General features: G+C 46.5%; 2 protein-coding genes across 11 annotated transcripts in view; one reads left to right on the top strand and one right to left on the bottom strand.

Moving 5' to 3' along the window:
* Nucleotides 1–2,469: 2,469 nt before the first annotated feature.
* LOC144295842 (uncharacterized) lies at nt 2,470–20,586 on the bottom strand. 9 transcript variants are annotated; one of them, XR_013362945.1, is made up of 7 exons: nt 20,344–20,586; nt 18,071–18,380; nt 15,857–17,976; nt 13,489–13,547; nt 7,687–7,772; nt 5,318–5,397; nt 2,470–2,706 (listed from the first exon to the last, which is right to left on the bottom strand). XR_013362945.1 is itself a non-coding variant. In XM_077868402.1 (4 exons), exons 1-4 carry the CDS (start codon nt 15,710–15,712, stop codon nt 2,689–2,691), a joined length of 321 nt encoding a protein of 106 aa, XP_077724528.1. In that variant the 5' UTR covers nt 15,713–15,781; the 3' UTR covers nt 2,470–2,688. The 9 variants fall into 9 exon arrangements, 1 of the variants encoding a protein (XP_077724528.1); XR_013362943.1 differs by lacking the exon at nt 5,318–5,397; XR_013362948.1 differs by lacking the exon at nt 13,489–13,547.
* The window catches only part of FGF9 (fibroblast growth factor 9), a 35,556-nt gene continuing 27,877 nt past the window's right edge, over nt 14,333–22,011 (top strand). The window contains exons 1-3 of one of the 2 annotated variants that reach the window (XM_077868401.1): nt 14,333–14,464; nt 15,892–15,963; nt 16,612–17,407. In XM_077868401.1, the coding sequence (XP_077724527.1) occupies nt 17,131–17,407 (277 nt within the window). In that variant the 5' untranslated portion in view covers nt 14,333–14,464; nt 15,892–15,963; nt 16,612–17,130. Of the gene's footprint in view, nt 14,465–15,891; nt 15,964–16,298; nt 17,408–22,011 lie in introns of those variants that run through there. The other variant, XM_077868400.1, reaches the window with a different exon arrangement.

Genomic DNA, 22,011 nt, shown 5'->3' with positions numbered 1-22,011 from the left:
GCCTCTGTAATCTCATAAGCCGGTTCCTTATATAAATCTCTTCCTGTAATCACTCTCTATATAATAATCTTTATATGCATATAATCTTTATATGCAAAGTCTAATAATATCTGTAATAAATCTCTATGTATATATGCATATTTACACACATGTATATATCATATTGACTCTGTTTCTCTGGACAACCCTGACTAATACAATGGATGATGAAGAACACATGACTTTCATTGTATTTAGAAACGTTTTTTTTTAGTGACAATATGGGATTGTTAGCAGAAAAACATATGTTGTGTTATTTGTGAATTACAATCATTGGCATGAGGGTGCTATAGCTATAATTTAGAAAACTTCATGGGATCCCTGGGTGGCTCAGCGATTTGGCGCCTGCCTTCAGCCCAAGGTGTGATCCTGGAGTCCTGGGATCGAGTCCCACGTTGGGCTCCCTGCATGGAGCCTGCTTTTCCCTCTGCCTGTGTCTCTGCTTCTCTCTCTGTGTCTCTCATGAATAAATAAATAAATAAATCTTTAAAAAAATTTAGAAAGCTTCCTTTTATTTTACTTTTCAGATGAAATAGATTTTGAAAAGAGCAAATAATGTTTAATATAAATTCCATTAAAGAATAAATGAAAATTGAATAAGTCACTTGAGATATGTAATTTAAAACGTTAATAATGTAAATTTTGTTTCATGAGTTTATGTTTCAGCAACGTGACTGACATGTCAAAATACTATCATATTTAAAATTTTAATAGTTTAGAGATTTTATTTTTAAGTAATGTCCACACCCAACGTGGGGTTCAAATCCACCACCCCAAGATCAAGAACCGCAGGCTCTACTGACTCAGCCAGTCATGTGCCCCGAAAGTTTATCTATAATCAATAACTTTAATTGACCTAGAACATTAGTATTTTTAGTCATTTAAAAAAATGAACATATTTTCTTCATTTTACCCTTCCAAAATCACTAAAAACTCTGACATGATTTTAAAGAGTAATTTCAGCAAAGTCTGGAAACTGAAGGTTAAAGGAATTAACAACTTATTTTCTCCATAGACCTAGTTTTTGAGGAACTTGATTGGAATTTGTGGCAGAGCTCACACCAGGACAATCTAGACCAGGGTTCCTCAACCTTGGCACTACTGACATTGTGGGTTGGATAATTCTTTGTTACATTTTAGAATGTTCAGCAGCACCCTGGCCTCCACCATGTACCCCTGACTGAGCAACCAAAAATGTATCTGGACCGTGCAGAAAGTCTCCCGGTGGGGCAAAATCAGCCCAGGCGAGAACCACTGGTGCGAACACATATGGCACGAGCAAGGCTAGTTGCATGAATAAGTAGAGATCACAGCCTAAAATACATGTAAATAAGGGATTGTCTAATAAAAATAAAATTTAATAAAGAACAACAATCAAAAAACTTTGGACTCCATGGGGTAGGGATCATAGCTGTTCTGTTCTTCACCTTTTGCCTCCTCACATTTGACATTGTGGTTAATAGGGAGCTGATTTTGCTTTACACTGACTTTTGTAATGCCTCTCTGCCTTGGTTTTCACCAAATTTAAGGCAACAGCCTACCTGGAATAAGACTACTCTCCTAATTTGTTAAGGCATTCTCTAGTGAGAGAGCTTTTAAACCTCTGTGATGATTTTGTTTGATGTAATGATGGTTCAGCGAAGTAATAAAGTTCCCAATTGACCAAGCTTTATGTTACCCCTGCCTTGGCAGGAAGACAGGGATGTAGCAAGGACCTTATTTCCTGAGAATTCCATTTTTGGTGAGGTCTGGAATGAGCTAAGAAACTAGTGGCTTTAACTAAATGAGGAAGTAGGAGAAAACAGAAATGTTGGGTGACCATGAGGGTCCATTTGATGCATCCATTCGGTGAGGCTATAGTCCCCAGTTATTTAACCACTCATTTGGGTGTTACTTTGAGATACTTTACACATGTGGGTACCATGTACAATCAGCTGACTTTAAGTAAAGGAGACTACCCTGGATAATATGAGTGGGCCTGATCCAATCAGTTGAAAGACCTTGAGTGTAACTGAGGGCTTTCCCTGAGGTAGAAAACATTTCACCTTCCCCCAGCAGCTTCAGCTTCTGCTCCAGCAGATCTAGTTTGCAGGCCTGCCCCACAGATTTTGAATTTGCCTTGTCAGCCCTCACAATTTTTTGCAATAAATCTCTCCCTCCCCTCTCTCACTCTCTCCTCTGTTTCACCTCAAGCCTTAATGTTCAAGCTGGTTTACAGTAGGAGAACTACAAGCATTGTTATTATCAAGGGACAGAATGGGGACAAGCCCCTATCTTGTTTATTTTGTTTTCTTCTGGAATCTGGCACATGGCTCTCAATAAATGATGAATCGAATGAAATACGTTATTAGCAATTACTGCAAAAAGCTCTGGAGTATTATTTTTTTAAAATACAATCACTGGGGCGGGAGGGATTTTTTTAAAACAGATTTTATTTATTTATTCGTGAGACACACACACACACACACACACATACACACACACACACACACACACAGGCAGAGGGAGAAGCAGGCTCCATGCAGGGAGCCCGATGTGGGACTCGATCCCGGTGTCCAGGATCACGCCCTGGGCTGAAGGCGGCGCTAAACCACTGAACCGTCCGGGCTGCCCTCTGGAGTATTTAAAACAATATTTTAAATGTTTCTGCTAGGAAGTTGGTGATTTCTATGGAAAAAAAGGGGCATCATTTAGCTTTCAAAATTCAAAAAAAGAAAAGTATTTTCATTATATAAGTAACACTAAGCACATTATTGAAAATCTGGAAAATAGAGGGAAAAATACCTTATATTCACAGTCATAACATAACTAGTGTAAGCATTTTGGTGCATTTCCTTGAGGCTTCCGTTCTGAACCCCTACCCCAAGCAAATGCCAGTTTTTGTATAGAGGCAATCATGCTGTATTTAAAATTTCCCCTGCTTGCTGCTTTGTTATTGCTTAATCTTCATAAATCTCATTTTTTCCTTTATTTATTTAGTTTTCTGTTGAAAATAGCTTTACCATTTAAGTGAAGTCAATTTATACTCTTTGATAAGATGTACTTTAAGTAAGCCCCTTTTAGATGTTCGGCATTTCACATCGGCTGTATCCCTTTCTATCCTCTAAACAAGCATGCGGCAAATATTAGCATCCCCATTGTACAGATGAGGAAATTGGTCTGGGTGTCGCTGAAGAGCTTGTCCAGTCTGCCATGGCAGAGCTTTCAAAAAATGCACTCTTTCTAGTTTGCCATGCTGTCTTGTCTGCTTATTTTACACCATATTCTCTTCTGTGGGTAAAGGGATTTACAGACTGTGGGAGAGCACTCTTTTTCATCTTGTTCCATGGGAAAGAATATGGGCAAAGACTCAATATCTGGTTTGATGTTGTATCATACAGTGCCAGCATTTTTCTAAAGTTTGACAAAGTGAGGATGTCTTTTTTTCTTTTATGACTATTTATGCTTCATTTCAATCTATGTTTTCAAATTTAGTTCACGTTCCAATAATTTTTACCAAGGAAAAGTTAACTATGGAAAACCATAGTTTTAGACTTTGGGTTAGTCACTGGCACCCCTCCCATTTGAAATCCACAGACAGATACATGCTTAAAAATTGACAGAGAAAAGTGCTACATCATCATTCAACTCAAATGGAAGGATGTAAAGTAAAATGAATAAATAAATAAAAATAAGTAAAATGAAGCTATGATTAAAGAAATGTTCAAAGATTAAGAATGGGCACTGTCAGTTGAATCTCCTTTTCATGTGAAGTAGTAACAGCATTCTTTCCATATTGGGTGTAATTAGAAATACTATGAAACTTTGGTTGTTTTACTGGGTGTTCAACACATTGAAGTAAATAAGGCCACATTAAACAATCCCAAATGTGACTGATCAATTAAAATTAATTGCACATGATCAAATTATAGCATGAAAAACACTACTTCACTTCCTTTGCCCTCAAGTAGCTCCTGTATATTGCAAATAAGAATGCTTCCCCAGAATTATCTATAGTGATGTTGTATGCTGAGTATGGTTATGTTTTTTAACTTTTTTGTGGATTCGTGCTATTTCATTGTTCTTGAGTAAAATATGCAAGTTGATATTAACTCTGTGTCTTCTGGATCTGGCCAATTTATGAGTAGGACTTGTTCTCTCCCCTTCTACCTCTGATTTCTAAAATAAAAAAAAATTATGCATTAATGCTGGGGGAAGATTTCTGACCACAGGGACTTTCTGGACCTCCTTCAGAGAATACCTAATGAGTAGTGCTGGCCACCATGTCAAAGACCAGCTTAGCTGAATAGAACTACTCTGCTACAGTGAAAGGGACTTTGTTGAATTGCAAAAGCTCTCTAGAAGGTACTTAAACATGTTGTACATTCCATTTCTTTGAAAGGTCAGCTTGGTAAACCTATCTAGAGAGATACTAAGGATAAACATATCCTCCCAGTTCTACAACATTGAGAAGCAAGCATGGTTATCTAGAGGTGAGTTTACATACCAGCATAATTCATGAAATTTATGTGCCAGGAGGTTCATATAGGGTACACTTTTAGTGCTATATATATATCCTTAGAAAATTTTGGAATGTTATTTTTGATTTTGTATTTTCTTCAATCAGTAACTCAGTGGAAAATGCTGTCTGAGGTGATTGTTTCATAAATGTTGTAAACCTACATTTATGAAGATTTAAGGTGATTCACTAATCATCTTAAATCCCACACTGAATCTGTCTGTATTCAAGCATTCTTGTAAATGAAGGCTAACAAGTGCAAGTCAGTTGTTGAAGACTATGCTGTCTAGCGTGGTAAAAATCTCCCATTTATTTTTATGTCCTTAATTTGGAGACTGTAGACAAGCTAGGTCTCAGAAGAACTGAGGAGAGGCCTCCTCCCCTTCAGTGCCAGTTGTGCCTGGGGGGTGTGCTTCAGAGATTTCCTGCCCAGTCGGGTAGCCTCGTTTACCTATGCCAGACTTGGGAGAAGTCTTTTTTTTTTTTTTTTTTAATTTTTATTTATTTATGATAGTCACAGAGAGAGAGAGAGAGAGAGAGAGAGAGAGAGAGGCAGAGACACAGGCAGAGGGAGAAGCAGGCTCCATGCACTGGGAGCCCGACGTGGGATTCGATCCCGGGTCTCCAGGATCGCGCCCTGGGCCAAAGGCAGGCGCTAAACCGCTGCGCCAGCCAGGGATCCCGGGAGAAGTCTTGAACCAAGTGAGACAGTGAATGTGTAAGACCTTCAGAAAGGACTAAACACGGTGACGTATAAGGTAGAATCATTATGATAATCACCTTCACATCTTCAAGATTAAAATGTGAAACTTTTCCTTTTGGATAGAACGTAGTTGGTGGAGGCAGGCCACTAGGAGGAACTGGAAGAATGACGAAAATGAGATTTTGGAAGGCACAAGGCAGTCATGGAAGAAATGAGTACTAGATGAACTAAAAGGACAGAGAAGGAAGAATTGTTCCCAGGCAAGTTGAAGACTGACAGGTGTTCTTGGCCCTAGTGGCATTTGTTGATTTGGGGTACAGGTCTAGAATCAGATGTGGCTTAGGCAGATGGTCCTCATGAAAGGAAGAGAAACCAGCAAAGCTCTAAACAATACAGGGCCTAGTGTGACAAATTGGAAACTTGAAACGCTTCACACGCAGAGCTGGTTTTCTCTGCAAAATATTTGCTGAGTTATCAGGATTCATAGGATGATGGGGAATGGGGCTGGAAGTTTCTACAGGGCAAATGAAACCTCCCACAAGCTTACATTCTTAAAAAACGAGAAGCCTCTGGGGGGACAGGGCCTACTTCAAGCACACGGCTGTTTCCTCTTGGCCTTAAGACTTTTGCCAGATGTAGACATGTGTGTGTGTGTGTGTGTGTGTGTGTGTGTGTGTGTGTGTGTGGAAGGAACCTGGAAAGCTGGTTTGAAAACGTCTGAAATCTCCCAGAGTTGAGGAAACTGACATCCACTGGGCTCTCCATCAGAAGTAGGGCAGGGCTATGCCCCAGGAACAGGGTGGATATAGACAAAGGCCTATAGACAAAGGCCTATAGTCTCATCCTAAAACTGCAACCCTGCCCCAAACCAGTTAAATTCCTGATTGGATTCATGTGATCAAGCCCTCATATCTAAGAAAAAAAGGGACACACTGTCTAGTGCAATAGAGCATCAGCAATAACCTCCACTTTTCTATATGCAACATCTGGCATATAGTCAACAATATCTAGTCGTGCATGGATATAAATGAACATAGGCTGTACAAAAATAAACATTTTCTAGATGTTTTCTCCCACTGTGAAGAGATTCCAATCTAATCAGAGAAGCAACTCTTTGACAAAAGTAGGAAGTTTATGCTGGCTAATAGATAAGAGAAATTAGATGCCTGTTGTTTTTTGCTCATCCTTTACTATATTTAAAATATGGCTTCAAAAAATGTAAGTCACACCTCTGGAATTATTTTATTCTTCTTAATACAATTTTTGCTTTCAAAGTTTTTCTATTCTTCCTATGTCTATGTTTTGAGGTACTTACTAAAAAATACTAACTTGGTAATTACCCATTGAGTCACTAAAAAGCATTGGAGTGTAAGAAATGAAGCAGACAGATATTCCATTAAATTTAGCATTCTTGTTAATGATAACAAAGGGCAGAGTTAGAAAAAAATGGAGAAGAGAATATAGACAGATAACTCAGTGGGAGTCTGATTACAAATTTAACCTAAACTGGGAAGAAGAAGGAGGGGAAAACCCAGGCTTTTGTGTTGGAAGGTCTGCATTAGAATCCTGCTCCATTGCTCCCTGGCTGTGTGACTCTGGTCAAGTGTTTTAAAGCTCTCTACAACTTAGTTCCCTCAACCTTAACAAGCAGAGGTAATGATGTCTAATTTATACTGTAATCAAGTTTGAATGAAACAGTGTATGTGAAGTTCTTTGCATGTACTGAGTGATAAGTATTATTGGTATTGTTATTATTTATACACCATCTATATTCTAAAAGTGGGGAAATAAAAATAATAATAAAACTAGGGAAGTAGGCAAGAAAAAAAATTAAAATGAGTTATGCTGGAGTGACCAAAAGGAAAGTGGGGAGAAATGGGAATGAAGAGGCAAACATGGAGGGGAGGTCACATTTGGAATTTGGGCAGCTTTGCTGGCCATGAGGATGAACTTGGAGTGGAAGGTAGTGCATTTTGAATTAGCAATGTGATCCAATATTGGGACAATTAGAAGTAAAGAAAGTCCAGGGCTTTGCCAGCCACGTTTTTATTTATTTATTTATTTATTTATTTATTTATTTATTTATTTATTTATTTATTTATTTATTATGATAGTCAGAGAGAGAGAGAGAGAGAGAGAGAGAGAGAGAGGCAGAGACACAGGCAGAGGGAGAAGCAGGCTCCATGCACCGGGAGCCCGACGTGGGATTCAATCCCGGGTCTCTAGGATCGCGCCCTGGGCCAAAGGCAGGTGCTAAACTGCTGCGCCACCCAGGGATCCCCCCAGCCATGTTTTATGATAGGAGAAATAAGGAGAGGAAGGAAGAAAGATAAAATTAACAGGAGAAAATGCTAAGGAAACACAAGAATTATACTGAAAGAGATGGAAAGGAACAGCATTTGGATTTGACTCTGTTACATTTTCAGAGATGTGTTAATTCACCCACCTGGGCTGTGTGGAGGAACAGGGTCCCCGATCATGTTTTCTGTAGTTCCTCTCAAGACATTTGCATCAGGCACTGTACTTCCGTTCCTTCCAAAGAGGAATATGTGATTACTTTAAAACATTAAACCGTACTTCTGTTTTTGTAAATAAACACTACTTTGTGTGGTTCAAAGTGGTAAGAAAGTGTATATAGTGAAAATCCTCCTTGCTATCCATTGTCCGCTAGCTATATAATTTTTTTTCTTGAAGGCAATGAAAGTCATTGTCTTTGTTTCTTTTTTTTTTTTTTTTTTTAATTTTTATTTATTTACTTATGATAGTCAGAGAGAGAGAGAGAGAGAGGCAGAGACACAGGCAGAGGGAGAAGCAGGCTCCATGCATCGGGAGCCTGATATGGGATTCGACCCCGGGTCTCCAGGATCGCGCCCTGGGCCAAAGGCAGGCGCCAAACCGCTGCGCCACCCAGGGATCCCTGTCTTTGTTTCTTGTATGTATTTCCAGAGATATTTACTTACATGTATAAATATAAAAGTTTTCCCTTTAGGACACACAGGATGCCATAACATATAAGCTGTTCTGGATTGTATTTTTTTCTCCTTAACAATATCCTTTGATATTAGTTCATGGCAGATTAGATTAGTTCATGGAAGTATACAAAAAGCTTCCCAATTTTTTTTCTTTTACCAAGTTGCTTAAGATTCTATTTTATAGATTTCTTTAAATTCATATAACCAGTCATTCTCGATGGACACATAGGCTGTTTCCACTATTTTGCTACTGCAAAGAGTGCTACAGTAAGGAATCTTCTGCACATGTGATTTTGTACATGTGTACATAGATATTGAAGATAAATTTCCAGAAGAGAGATTGCTCAGTCAGAGGATCTATGTATTTGTGATTTATAAGTAGATATTATCAAAAGTGCCCTTCTTAAAACCTGTGTCGGGGGCACCTGGGTGGCTCAGTGGTTGAGCATCTGCTTTCGGCTCAGGGTGTGATCCCGGGGTCCTGGGATGGAGTCCCGCATCGGGCTCCCCGCAGGGACCCTGATTCTTCCTCTGTGTCTCTGCCTCTCTGTGTTTCTCATGAATGAATAAATAAAATCTTTTTAAAAAGCTGTGTAAGTTTCATCTCCACAGTAATGTATGAGAGCATCTGAATTCTCCAAACTCTAACACAGTGTTTTATATTATTTTTAAATATTTGTCAAATTTATAGGTAAAAAATGGTATATCTGCACAGTTTTTTGCATTTAATATAAATGGAGTTGAGCATATTTATTAATGTTTAAGAACCATTTGTATTTTCTGTAAACTATTTTATTCTATTGTGAGTATTTTTCTTTTTTCCCCCAACACTTTAAATATGTCATTCCACTCTCATCTTTCTTGCACGGTTTCTGAGGAGAAGTCCAACGTAATTCTACCCTTGTTCCACTACAGGTAAGATGTCCTCCCCCCTCTCTATCCTTTTACAAGATTTTCTTTGTTTTCTAAAGATTTTATTTATTTATTCACAACAGACACACACACAGAGAGGTAGAGACATAGGCAGAGGGAGAAGCAGGCTTCCTGTGGGGAGCCTGATGTGGGATTCAATCCCAGGACCCGGGATCACAACCAGAGCCGAAGGCAGATGTTCAACTGCTGAGCGACCCAGGTGTTTCTCAAGATTTTCTCTTTATGTTTGTCTATACTTTAGACATGGAATATGTGTTGAATATGAGATACACTGCATATTTTTTTGGTTTTTATCCTACTTATTATTCTCTGACCTTCCTAGACCTGTGGCTTAGAATCTGTCATTAGTTTTGGAAAATTCTTAAATGTTATCACTTCCAATGTTTCTTGTTGTTTTTCTCTCTTTCATCTCCTTCTGGTATTCCCGTTATGTGGATGCTACTTCTTTTGTTATTTTCCCACAGTTCTTGGATATTCTGTTCCATATCTTTCTTTCCTTTATCTTTGCATTTCAATTTTAGAATTTTCTATTGACCTATGTTGGAATCTCACTGGTTCTCCTTGGCTGTGTTCTGTGCACTGATGAACCCATCAAAGGCATTCTTCATTTCTTTTGCAGTGTTTTGGATTTCTCATATTTCCTTTAGATTCTTTCCTTTAGTCTTCATCTCTCTGCTTACATTACCTGTCTGTTCTTGCATGTTATCCATTTTGTCCACTAGAGCCCTTACCTTACTAATCATAGTTATTTCAAACTCCTGGTGTGATAATCCCCAAACTCCTAACTCTTGCTTTGTCTTTTCATATTATGCTTTTATTCTTTAACCTTTCAGAATGCTGTGTAATTTTTTTTGTTGAAAACTGGATTTTATGACTTGGGTAAAAATTACTTAGGTAAACACCTTTAGTGGAGATTTTATATTTATCTGGTGAGGAACTAGGCTGTTTTTATTGTTTGCAGTGGCTATGGGGTCAGGGGCTAAAGTTTCTTCCGGTGTCCCTGTTTTTGTTTCCTTTGTTGTCTTTGGGTTTCCCTAGAGATTTCTAAAATAGGGTCTGAGTCCTGCAGTTCTTTTAGCTCTAATCCTTCTTACTATACAGGAGCTCTCTGGATGTCATGGTAAGATGTAGGGGCAGGGGAAATGTTCTATGGCCCTATGACTAGGTCTCAGTCTTTTAGAAAGTCCCAGTTGAATATTTCCTTTTCTCCACAGTGAGGTCTGGAAGGGCCTGGTGGTGGATATTTCCCTTCCTCCAGGTTGATTAGGTGCTGGCAAAATATCTTTTCTCGAGGCCAGGCTTTGTTAAGAAGAATAGAGAACTCTGGGCATATTTCAAAATGGTTATTTTCTCCCTTCCCTGAAGGAAGCAGGAAGAAATTTTTCTCAGATCTTCTCAGTGAGAATCTGGTAGAGCTCTTGGGGGTACATGTCAGGAAAGTGTAGGGTCCCTTCTAAGATTAGGCCTTTTCTGAATTTTTAACTCTCAAGCTTGTTCAAACTGAGCTCCTAACAATTCATCAATGACAGTTAGGTGTTCTTACTGATACTAGTTCCAGAGGTGGGCTCCTGTTCCTCTAAGGTATGAGTCTCTACATCTATCTGTCTTTTCAGTTTTCACAGCAGCAGCTTATCCTGTGACCTGAATTCTTTGAGGGATCTAAGAATATCTGTTGACTTTAGTTTGTCCAACTTTTTTCTTGTGTGGACAGCAGTGATGATTTCCAAGTCTTTACATGTCAGACTGGAAAATAGAAGTCATATTTTTCTTATTGATTTATAGGAGCTTTTTGTATATTAGGGAAATGAGTTCTTTTTTTTTTAAGTTTTTATTTATTTATTCAGGAGAGAAAGGGCAGAGACATACTCAAAGGGAGAAGCAGGCTCTCTGAAGTTAGCCGGATGCAGGACTCGATTCCAGGACCCTGGGATCACGCTCTGAGCCCATGGCAGACGGTCAACCACTGAGCCACCCAGGTATCCTGGGAAATGAGTTCTTTAACTTGATATGAGATGCACATTTTTTTTCATTTTGTCATTTATCTTCTGAATTTGTGTTTTCCCTCCACACAATTAAACAAATATTTTGTATGTGTTAGAATTTGTCATTATTCCCTCTTAGACATTTGGGTTCTGTTATACAATTAGTAAGACCTTCACTACTGAGATTAGAAGAGAATTCTTCCATTGTTTCTTTTAGTACTTGTTACGGCTTTTAAAAAAAATATTGAAATATTTGCTCAATTTAGGTTGTATCCTCATGTAAACTGTGAGGAGTACATACCATTTATGTTTTCCCAGTTGTCTATTCAGTTGTTTCAAAACCATTTACTCAATTGTTCATTCCATTCTCCCCCTATTGCTTGCCTTATCACATATTAACTTATTCTGTGTATTTGGGTCTATTTCTGTGATTTCTATTCTGTTATTGTTTTATCTCCCTATTGATATTCTAATATAAATAGATCATATAGCAACACTACTCTGTTTTGATACTATAGCTTTAAAATATTAAAAAATATTGTATAGCTAGTTACTCTCCATATCTCTTGTCAATTTAAATTTAATATTCTTTTTTTAAAAGGTTTTCTTTCTTTATTTAACAGAGAGAGAGGGATCCCTGGGTGGCGCAGCGGTTTGGCGCCTGCCTTTGGCCCAGGGCGCGATCCTGGAGACCCGGGATCGAATCCCACGTCAGGCTCCCGGTGCATGGAGCCTGCTTCTCCCTCTGCCTGTGTCTCTGCCTCTCTCTCTCTCTCTCTCTGTGACTATCATGCATAAATAAATAAAATCTTTAAAAAAAAAAAAAAATAACAGAGAGAGAGAGAGCACACAAGCAGGGAGAGCAGCAGAGGGAGAGTGAGAAACAGGCTTTCAGCTGAGCAGGGAGCCCAATGCCGGGGCTGGGATCATGACCTGAGCTGAAGGCAGAGGCTTAACTGACTGAGCTACCCAAGCACCCCTAAATTTAATTTTCTATATTAACTTTAGCATCAAGGTTAAGTTTTTAGATTAATTTAGGAATGATTACATATTTATAAAATTGAATTTAAAAAAATCTAAGAACACTATATGCCTTTCTATTTGTTCAAGTATTCTTTTGTGTCCCTAAGGAGCTTTAAGTATATTTCTTCATTTAGATCTTGCACATTTTGTTAATTGTATTCCTAGGAAATTTATCTTTCTTTCCCCCACCCTGATTGTAACTAGGGTCTTTAATCCTTTATTATGTCTTTTAGCTGATTGATCCTATGTGTATATAAGATGTTTACTTCTATATATTTATTTTAGGGAAACATGCCATTTATAAATATTTAGAAGTATATGCCTATTAAAATAGAAGGCAGTGTACATAATGGCGGTCTGAAGTCCCATGAACTTAGCGCCACCATTTATCGGCACTGTAACAATAGGCATGTTACTTAATCTTTTTAAGAGAGGGAAGGGGAGAAAGAGAGAGTGAGTGAGCAGAGGGGTGGGGGACAGACACTCAGAGGGAGAGAGAGAGAGAGAGAACCTTAGGCAAGCTCCATACTCAGCATGGAGTCTGACTTGGGGCTTGATCTCACAACCCTGAGATCACAACCTGAGGTTAAATCAAGAGTTGGATGCCTAACCGTCTGAGCCACTCACCCAGGTACCCCTTCCTGAATATGTCAGTTTTCTCATGTGTAAAATGGGATAATAATAGTACCGATTTCATAAGGCAGTTTTGAAAATTAAAAAGATAAAGCACAAAAGCACTTAGTAGACTGTCTGGAACATAGCAAAGTAGTCAATAAATGTTGACTACAATAGTCCTGTCCTCTTACCATTGAAACTTAAACATAGTCCATGGGAGTCAGACTAGCAACAGACACTAGTCTGTTGCTCAAACACTCCTCTCCACTCCACACTCATCACAGTTCCCAATCCAAAGCCTTTGACCAAAGGGTTATAAAGTGGGAGTGGGAGAATGTGTGAAATGGAGGTAGAAGGGCAGAGGCCCAGTTACACCTCTATTGTTATAGGAAAGGAATGAAAGTATTCCTTGGTGATATGCATTTGGGGGTTCAAGGAAATCAGAGGAGGAGACACATGTTAATGAGCAAAGCAGCAGAGATGGACAGAGTACTTTTGTCCAGTGGTCTCCTTACATCTGTAGATACTTCATAGCTTACAGGCCATTTTTACATACATGTATCATAAACCTATATTTACAGTGACTTACCCAGGGCCCATGGAGGGGGTATCAGTAATCATAGGGAGTAGATCGTGAGGTTGCAGGGAGGGTTGGACAAGCTAGTTCCACATCTGCTGATGCCTATTCTAGTCTCATTTATCTTTGTATCTGTCTTCACTTACCTCATCATTTATTCCCACCTGAGTGTAAGCACTAAATGATCAGCAGAAAAGATGACAAACTGGAAAAAAGAGAAAACCAGAAGGATTAAAATATTTTAAAAAGAGATAGCCTGAGAGAGCATTGGGATTGAAATCAGTAATAGTATTTGCTGAATATCTCATGGGCAGAAATCTAGGGGGAACTACATTAGGATCAGCATAATAATAGCTACTCTGTCTTAAGTGTCTATTGTGTGCTGCCTGTTTTATGTGCGTTTTTCCTTTTATTCCTAACAACAATCTTCCAAGGCAGGTGTTATTAAGCCAATTACACCACAGGTCTAGAAAGCAAGGCCTCATTCCTCTTGGAGCTTAACATCTATGTACTCATTGAAGAACACTTGTAAAATATACGCAAACAGGCGTGGACATAGGAGCTGGTGATCATGGCAGAGCTGGAAGGGAATCTTGAGGAAGTCAGCCAGACAGAGCCAGTGGAGTGAGTTCCGGAGAAAAAGGGATGTGATCAATAAAAGGAAAGATACTGTTTGCATTACTGTAATAGGAAAACAGGACCAAACAGAAGGAGAGAATGAAACCTGACCAGCAAGTTAAGAGGACAAGGAAGCAGCAAAAGCTTCCTGCAGGTAGAGTTAGGGATGCAGAGGAAATGTGGATTAAATTCGCCGCAGTAGAGTAGATGCTCGAGCAGGCAAACTGCTTCTAACCGGGAAAGTGCTCTATCAGCTACTTAGCCCTGTCTCCCACTGCTGCATCCTTTTTAAAGTGACAGTCACGAGGCTGCGGGATTCGGAAGCGGAAATGGTCTTTGCTCATTGGCTCACAGTCTAAATTCAGACCGAAAGAATGTGGTGGGAGACGACTGGTGGAAATTGTCCCAGTCCTGTCTTCAGTGGAAATGTCCACGTGCCGCCCGTGCCTTCCCTTACCGAGGGTCTCCCTCTCCCCATCGGTCCCGCCCGCCTGCGCTGACCAGGTTTGTAAGGAAGTGAGCCTGCCAGCAGGCTGTCCCCGAGGGTCCAGGACCGCCCCGCTTCGCCCAGCGCCGCCGGCTGCCTCGGTGATTGATGCCAGCTACTCGGGCGGGTTAGGAGAGGTGACCCCCCTCCGCCCCGCCCCTCCCGCCGCCCCGGCTTCTCGTGTCTGCCCCGGGGCACTCAGCGTCGGAGCCCACCGCGGATGTGACCGCCGTAGATGCCGCGGGGCAGGGCTCGGGTGCTTCCTCGACACGTAAGCACGACGCACGGAGCCAGCCCGCGGACACCCAATGACCTGGGACTGCGGCAAAGGGGTGTGGGAACCGCAGGGAGGGAGGACCACCTCCCCTCTCGCCTCCCCCGGCCGGGCCCCAGCCCGCCTCCCACCCCGGGGGCAGGGCAAGGTCGCTCCAGGTCGCCGCACCTCCTGCGCCCGAGAAATCTGCACATTCACGACTCCCCTACGTCCACGGGTGAAACCGCTGTGTCCCGAGCAGGGCCAGCCCAGTGTCTCACCTCCAGCCCGTAGCTGACCCCCGAGGCGGCCCCCCCGCAAAAGGCGGATGCCCCCTCCCGGCGCAGGGGTCCCGGCTCCGCTTCGCCTTTGCTGCCCCCTCGAACGTCCTGCCGTCTGGAGCTGAGCTCGAGTCTCGGCAACTTTCACCATCTTGACCCGAGAGTCGAGCCCTCCCTAAGACAATGTGAACAAAGAGGCGCGGGGAGGAGGGTGGCCCGCGGGTGGGCGCCGGGGCGGGGGCGGGGCGGGGCAGGGGCGGCTCGGGGGACCCAGGAGCCCGCGGGCTGTCCCGGGAGCGGAGCGCGCCGCCGGCTCTGGGCCCCTCGAGGCCCGCGGTGGCGGGTGTCTTTGTCCGGCCTGTGGCTGGGCGCGAGGGCCGCCGGCCACGAGCGGAAAGCGGAGCCTGGCTCCGGAGCTCAGGCTTCCACTTGCGGCCCCGCGAGGCGGAGCAGGAAGGCGCGGCTGCTGGCCCCGTGGCGCCCCCCACGCGGCTCCGCGGGGCCTGCGGCCCTAAGGGAGGGACCCCGGACCTCCTCCGGCGCTTCCCCAACCGCGGACGGGCTGAAACAGCGGGGGCGGCACGGCTCCCCTACCTGGGCCCACTGGCGCTCCTCCACCCGGCTCTCCAAAGGTGCGCGTGCCCGTCCGAGTCGGGGACCGAGGCGCTCCTCTGGCGCCCCCCTGCCGACTGGACCGCGGCGGCCGGGACCCGGCGGCGGGCTGCACCCATACCTGCCCCGACCCCTGCCGCCGGGAAGCCTGGGACAGAACAGGCCACTGGTGCCTCTGTGCGGGCGTGTGTGTGTGTGTGTGTGTGTGTGTGTGTGATACACACACACACACTCACGGCTGGGCTCACATCCATCCGGCTTACCTGCAACACAGTTGGCGCTTCTGTGTGTCTGGCAGGAGAATGCAAGAGAAACTGCCGTGCCCGTTCAAGCTAACTGAGTCAACCCCACGTCCCTCCAACTCTTCCAAGTAAGTTTTATTTTATAATGCAATGCAACATTACAGAGTCCATGTGAAAACTACTTTCCCAATCGTAGTCCGAACCTCTACCAATGCACCGAGGAAGATTTAGGCTACCAGATGCAGTGCCGCAGGACACTCGGGCGTACGGCCGCCGGCGCTCTCCGCGCATCTTTCTCTGTAAAGCGGGTACCTCGGCTGTGCCCTGGGAAGTCCCGCGCTCTGGCACGCGGCACGGGCCTGCGGCAGCGGCGGACGGGCGCTAGGACCGCGGGGCGCCCGGGCGGCCGCGGCGCTACCTTAAACCCAGCCCAATGCCGCTGCTGCGCCACTCTGCGCGCCGGCGGGGGCTGCGCAGGAGGAGCGCTCCGCCCGGTACAACGCTCCGCGGGCCGGCGCGGCGACACCTGTTCGCGGCAGCCCGGGCGGCACGCGAGCTCCCGGCCGTGGCTCTCCTCGCTCGCCGCTCGCCACCCGTTCTAAGCCAATGGACGTCTGCCGAGCCTCCGGAGAATTCTGGATACTAGCTTTGGACGCCTAAAGTTTTTTTCTTCTTCTTTTTTAAAAAAATTATTATTATTATTTTTGGAGGGGGGACCAGGAGGGGAGATTTTGTCGCCACCGCCAACGTGAGATTTTTTTTTTTTCCCCTTAAAGGATTCATGCTGATGTCTGCAGAGTCGGTTAGAGTAAAAACAGCGCATGCCTTCCTGGAGTCGGGATCCGTAAATTCTGACGTAGCCCGTGCATCTTAAAAATCCCTATAATAACGCCTAGGCATTTAAGTTGCTATGGTCATTCTGATCTCAAACCAAATGGAGAAACTACGGATTTTTTTTCCTTATTACGGTCGGATGGGATGAAGACCTTCCTGCCTGCTAAGAGCTGGGGATCTATCTATAGAGATACATAGATATGTTTATCAATATGTCAGTGTGTGAGTATAAAGTGGTGGTTTCTTAGACTATCAGTGGTTTGACCTTGAACCTGTGCCAGTGAAACAGCAGATTACTTTTATTTATGCATTTAATGGATTGAAGAAAAGAACCTTTTTTTTTTTTTTTCTCTCTCTGCAACTGCAGTAAGGGAGGGGAGTTGGATATACCTCGCCTAATATCTTCTGGGTTGATACCGTCATTATTGTTTATTCCTGTGCTCCAAAAGCCGAGTCCTCTGATGGCTCCCTTAGGTGAAGTTGGGAACTATTTCGGTGTGCAGGATGCGGTACCGTTTGGGAATGTGCCCGTGTTGCCGGTGGACAGTCCGGTTTTGTTAAGTGACCACCTGGGTCAGTCCGAAGCAGGGGGGCTTCCCAGGGGACCCGCAGTCACAGACTTGGATCATTTAAAGGGGATTCTCAGGCGGAGGCAGCTATACTGCAGGACTGGATTTCACTTAGAAATCTTCCCCAATGGTACTATCCAGGGAACCAGGAAAGACCACAGCCGATTCGGTAGGTATACCATTAACCCTTTAATGTCCGTGCAATGACCTGTCCGGGTTATAAGTACCCAGAAGGTGGCGGCCCGGGGGTGGGTGGGTGGGGGTGGGGAGGAGGGATGCGGGAAGGGGTCTGTCCCTCTGTCTCTGTCTTGCCAGCTTAAAAAAAAAGAAGGAAAAAACAAAAAGCCTCGGGAATTGCAGATCTGCCGCTGGCACTGATGCAAGTCTACATTGAAAGCCCCCCCCCCCCCCGCGACTTTTTTTTAAAAGGAGGACATGATTTATAAATATAACAAAAGTCTCTAGTTCTTTTGCATCAGATACTCGGGAAGATGGGGTTTAGGAAGTTTCTTTTGAATGGGCTGATTGCACGAGTTTAAAGCTTTAATCATTAACTACTGAGAACTTGAAAATGCATTTTGCTGAGGCAGTGGTTATCATCTTATGGCCCAAGGAAGTTTTTGCTCCTTCTCCTTTTCTTCTAATAAGTGTACTGCTTGAATTGTAAATTAAGCGTATTGTTTATTCCCACCGTGAGGGTCTGAAAACCCCGTAGGCGAAGGTTGCTGACGGATTGTTCTGCGGGGAGGAAGAAAGTCATATTTTAGACTCGGAGAGCAGCGGAGGCAGAGGCGCTGGGGGAACAGGACTCGGGAAGGGGCAGAACGCTCACCGGGGGCGTTTGTCCTTGCAGCTATCAAGTTATCACTAACGTGTGCAGCCCCGCGTGGGTCTCCTGGGTGGCTCTCCGGCGTGCGTGCGCGCGCGTGCAAACGCTGCGAGCTAATTTTAAAGGGCATTCGGAGGATTTCATTTCCCAAGGAGGGTTCTTGTGACTCAGCACTGAGGGCTGCAGCCCCGAGAGCTGGTGACCGAGCTCACCCTGATGCCTGCACACAGGTGCCTGGGGGCCGCCCAGAGCCCAGCACAGTGTCAGGGAGCTCAGTGCCCGCGAAGGGAGTCTCGGTTGTTCTCCTTAGTGACTAGAAAGAAAGAAAGCGCCAGTTGGACAGCCAGACTGTTGGAAGGAGTTAACTTCTCAGTGAACCCACCTGACAACACTTAAACTAGGTCGTAAAAAACGAAGTCCTGTGATTTTTCTTCCTCATGCTTTAATGCCAGATGTTGAGCACAGCCTAAACTATCTGTCTAGGTTCGTGGGGCTGTCGATGATGCCAGGAGGTGAGGATGGGGATGGTCTGGGACCATCCCCAGGATGTTTTCCCTTTGCTCTTCGCCTAGCCCAAGCCCCAAGCCCCAAGCTGAACCTCCTAGTGTAAATTGTGGCAGTCTCCCCTCTGCTTCAAAAAAGAAAAGACAAAGCTGTAGCTCTTTGCTTGGCAATTATTCAGTTGAAATATAACTGCATCCCCCCCACCCCCAGATAAACTCAGGTCTGATTGTTGCACAGCGAGGACTAAACTTTACTCCAAGTGCTGCTGTATCCGGCCGCTTTAAGGGCTGCCCCGGTGCCGAGCGTGCGGTACTCCAACCGCAGGCGGTGGGCGGCCGTGGGTGGGGGACCGAGCGTGCGGCGTCGCACGGCCACCGAGGACACCTGCACCGCGCGGGCGGACGGCGAGGGCCCTGGGCGGGCGGCCTAGGTGCGCCTGGCGGCGGGAGCCCGGGTCCTCCCGCGCGCGGGGCCGGCAGGTGCCGAGGCCGCCCGGGCCCCCCGCGCTCTCGGCGGCCGCCGGGCCAGCTCCGCGCGGTCCTAAACGCACTCCGCTTCCGCCCCCCTTTCTACCCGGCTGGAGCGCGCCCTTCGGCGCTGCAGGGACGCCTCGTGTCGGGGGCGACGGGCAGGGGCTGGCGCGCCTCTGGCGGGGTTTAGGGAATGAGATTGTTTCTGGCCCACGTTTAGCCCCTCCGCTTCCTCTTTGTGTGTGAGTGTGGGTCGCGCGGGGCCGACGGCCGCCGCCCCGGGCAGCGCGGTCTTTGCGGTGTGGGAACCGCCGGAGGCGCGCACCGCGGCGGCCGAACGGGTGGCGGGGACCGAGGACCGGCCGCAGGTCGTACCCTTGACCTCCCCGGTGTCCGCTCGGACCCATCTCCCTCCGCCGAAGCACGCAGCCAGGTCTCGGAGAGTCGATGGCTCCGCTGTGCCCGGGAGGTGGGTCCGGGGCCCGGCCGACAAGGCCGGAGCCACAGGGCAAGGGGTGGGGGGACAAAGGGCCGCCGAGGCGGTGCAGGGGGCGCCGAGCTATTGTTGACGGCGTTCGGGGAGCGGAGCTCGCGGCCTGCCCCGGCTCGGGCCCCGGCCTCCGGGCTGGGAGGGGTGGGGCGAGGGGCAGCGCCGCGGGGTTCACCGCCGCAGGGCCAGGGCAGCCTCATTGTGTGTGTTCGCCGATCCTGGCCTCGGAGAGGGCGCTCGGAACCCGGTGCAGCCCGGCTGCTCCCCGGCCTGGAGAGATTATGGGATGTTCCAGTGGGGGTTCTCCACGGCCCCACCCCCATGGGCTTTTTAAAAAAAAAAAAATGTTAGCGCAGTCACCTTTAGGGTAGGACGTTCGCTAAATGCAGTCGAGTCATTAGAAATCCAGTAAATCCACAGGGGAGAGTGAGGATGCGAGAGTGGAATTGTGGGGACCACGAGGGTGGAGAGAACCCAAGAAGCGAGTTCTGGGGTCAGCAGACAAGGACGGCTGCTACAGCAGCTGAATAGAGATCATCAAACAAGAACTAGACGTCGTCACCCCTCACCCCACTCCACCCCACTCCACCCCCAGTCCTGGAGGTTGGAGAAAGGTGTCGCCAAGGAAGTGACATCTCCACTCCTTAGGCTCGGTTGGCACTGTCGGCTGGGGTGGTGGGGGCGGCGCGGGAGGGAGGAGAGGAGAGCCCCGGCCCGGGTTGGGGGAAGGGTCGCCGAGCGGGCGAGCTCGAGGGTCGTCCGGAGCTGGCTGCGGGGGAAGGGCGCGCCCGGCGTTCCGCGGTGCCACTCACCCGCGTTCGGATGGAGCCGAGTGGGTGGCTGTGCGCAGTGGGGGTGGGGAAGAGGCTGAGGCGGGAGGGTTATTTAAGTCTTTCATCCGGTGGCAGGGAGAAGCGGCCCCCGGGGTGGCAGCAGTGCTGCGGTCTCCCGCCGCTACCGCTGCGGCAGGTCCCAATATTAGCAACCTCCGCAGCGAGGTGCGAGTGCCGGGAGCCTCCAGCCCGCGCTCTCAGCCCCGCCCGGGAGGAGGCCGGCGCGTCGGCGCTAGGACCCGCGGGGAGCGCGAGGGGAGGGCCCCGGAGCCCGCGGCTCCGGGCTCGGGCTCGGGCTCGGGCTCGGGGAGGGGCGGCGGGGCTGCGGCAGCTCCGCCACACCTGGCGCTCCGGCGCGCTCCCCGCAGCCTCTCCTGCCCCCCTCCCTGCCGTCTCTGCAGCTTCCCCCAGGGCACTGTGTCTTCACCCCGATTTCTCTCCCGATTCCCTAGAGCAGAGTAGCCGTGGGTCGAGGGTGGGGGTGGGCTTACACCTTGATTAAACAGAAGGTGCATTTCTACGTGCAGTGAACTGGTAGAAGGAAACGTGCTGGAGAAATGGTTTTGCCTCCCCCAGGCAGCCGCAGGTGACTGACTGCAGCTGCTGGCAAGCCTGGCGGTGACACAGCAGCGGCAGTGCAGGGGACTGGGGGCGGGGGACTCACGGGCGTCCCAGCAGGAGCTGCGGCAGCGACAACTTAGGTGGGACCTTGAGGGAGCCCTTTGTTTTTTCCTTTGGGGGTGGTGAGGTGGAGACCCGGTGCAGCACGGAGGAAAGGGACAAGGAATGTATCTCTGGGTAATCGGCTGGGGGAGTGAGAGGTTTCATTTCATATATATATATTTATATATATATATTTTTTCTCTTTAAAGCACTTGCTAGACGGAAAAAAAAGTGAGCAGAAAATCAATTGAGGAAATGGTAATGCAGAATAATAAAAAAGTGAGCGTTGGTCCTGATCCGCTATTTAACTTGGCGCGAGGAAGCCCGAGTGGATTGACCGCTTGACTTCGTGGAAACGTGGCTGCTTCTCTCTGCCGCTCAGCCTCTGGGCCTGGCCTGGTGGTACTAAAAGGCCAGGAAGGCCAGGCTTCATCAGGACCCCACAGGAGCAGGGCCTGGGGCTGCATGCTCAATACCTCACTAAAGGAAAGACTTCCTATTGAAGGTGTTGTCTTCCGGATTGGTTCAGATTCTTGAAAAATTGGAGTTGTAAACTCCCATGTAGTCAGTCATTTCCTAAAGAAACTGAGGTTTGCTCTAGTTGCTACAGACTCAGACTTATTGCATCTGGGGCTTTGAGATGATTGATTTGGCAGCCCTGGTGTGGGATTCTCTGGGTGAGCAGGGAGCTCCGGAGGGAGGGGGGTTAATCTGTTTTGGAAAGCTTCGTCTTGCCTCTCTCCACAGTCTGCATACATTCTTGTCCTCTAAAGAATGCAGCTCTGTTAAGTGTTGGGGGCTCTTAGGCTAGAGGGTTGTTTAGCATGGGCCAAGAGTGGAGCAGCTTCTGCCTGCCCTCCCATTGGCCATGGCTGGCCTCATTATGGCCTTGGGGATGAGGCTCAATGTGGAGGGGCTCTTGGGAGCTGGGCCACGTTTAGGTTAATGGTCTATTTGAACTGAGCTCTGGGCTGAGGGCTCACG

This window comes from Canis aureus, chromosome 24, assembly GCF_053574225.1.
Source record: "Canis aureus isolate CA01 chromosome 24, VMU_Caureus_v.1.0, whole genome shotgun sequence".
In the NCBI taxonomy this organism is placed as follows: Eukaryota; Metazoa; Chordata; class Mammalia; order Carnivora; family Canidae; genus Canis; species Canis aureus.
The sequence above is the reverse complement of the archived record's forward strand: the minus strand, read 5'-3'. Positions and strand labels throughout refer to the sequence as shown.

Bases quoted from the DNA above. Each gene is read 5' to 3' on its own strand.
- LOC144295842 (XM_077868402.1), bottom strand. From the start codon at position 15,712: ATGGGTGCAGCCCGCCGCCGGGTCCCGGCCGCCGCGGTCCAGTCGGCA. The intron at 7,773-15,575 runs GTAGGGGAGCCG...CCTCTTTGGAAG, and splicing joins AGGAGCGCCAGTGGGCCCAG to GAACGGAAGTACAGTGCCTG. The intron at 5,398-7,686 runs GTGGGTGAATTA...TCATTCTTCCAG, and splicing joins TGTTCCTCCACACAGCCCAG to TTCCTCCTAGTGGCCTGCCT.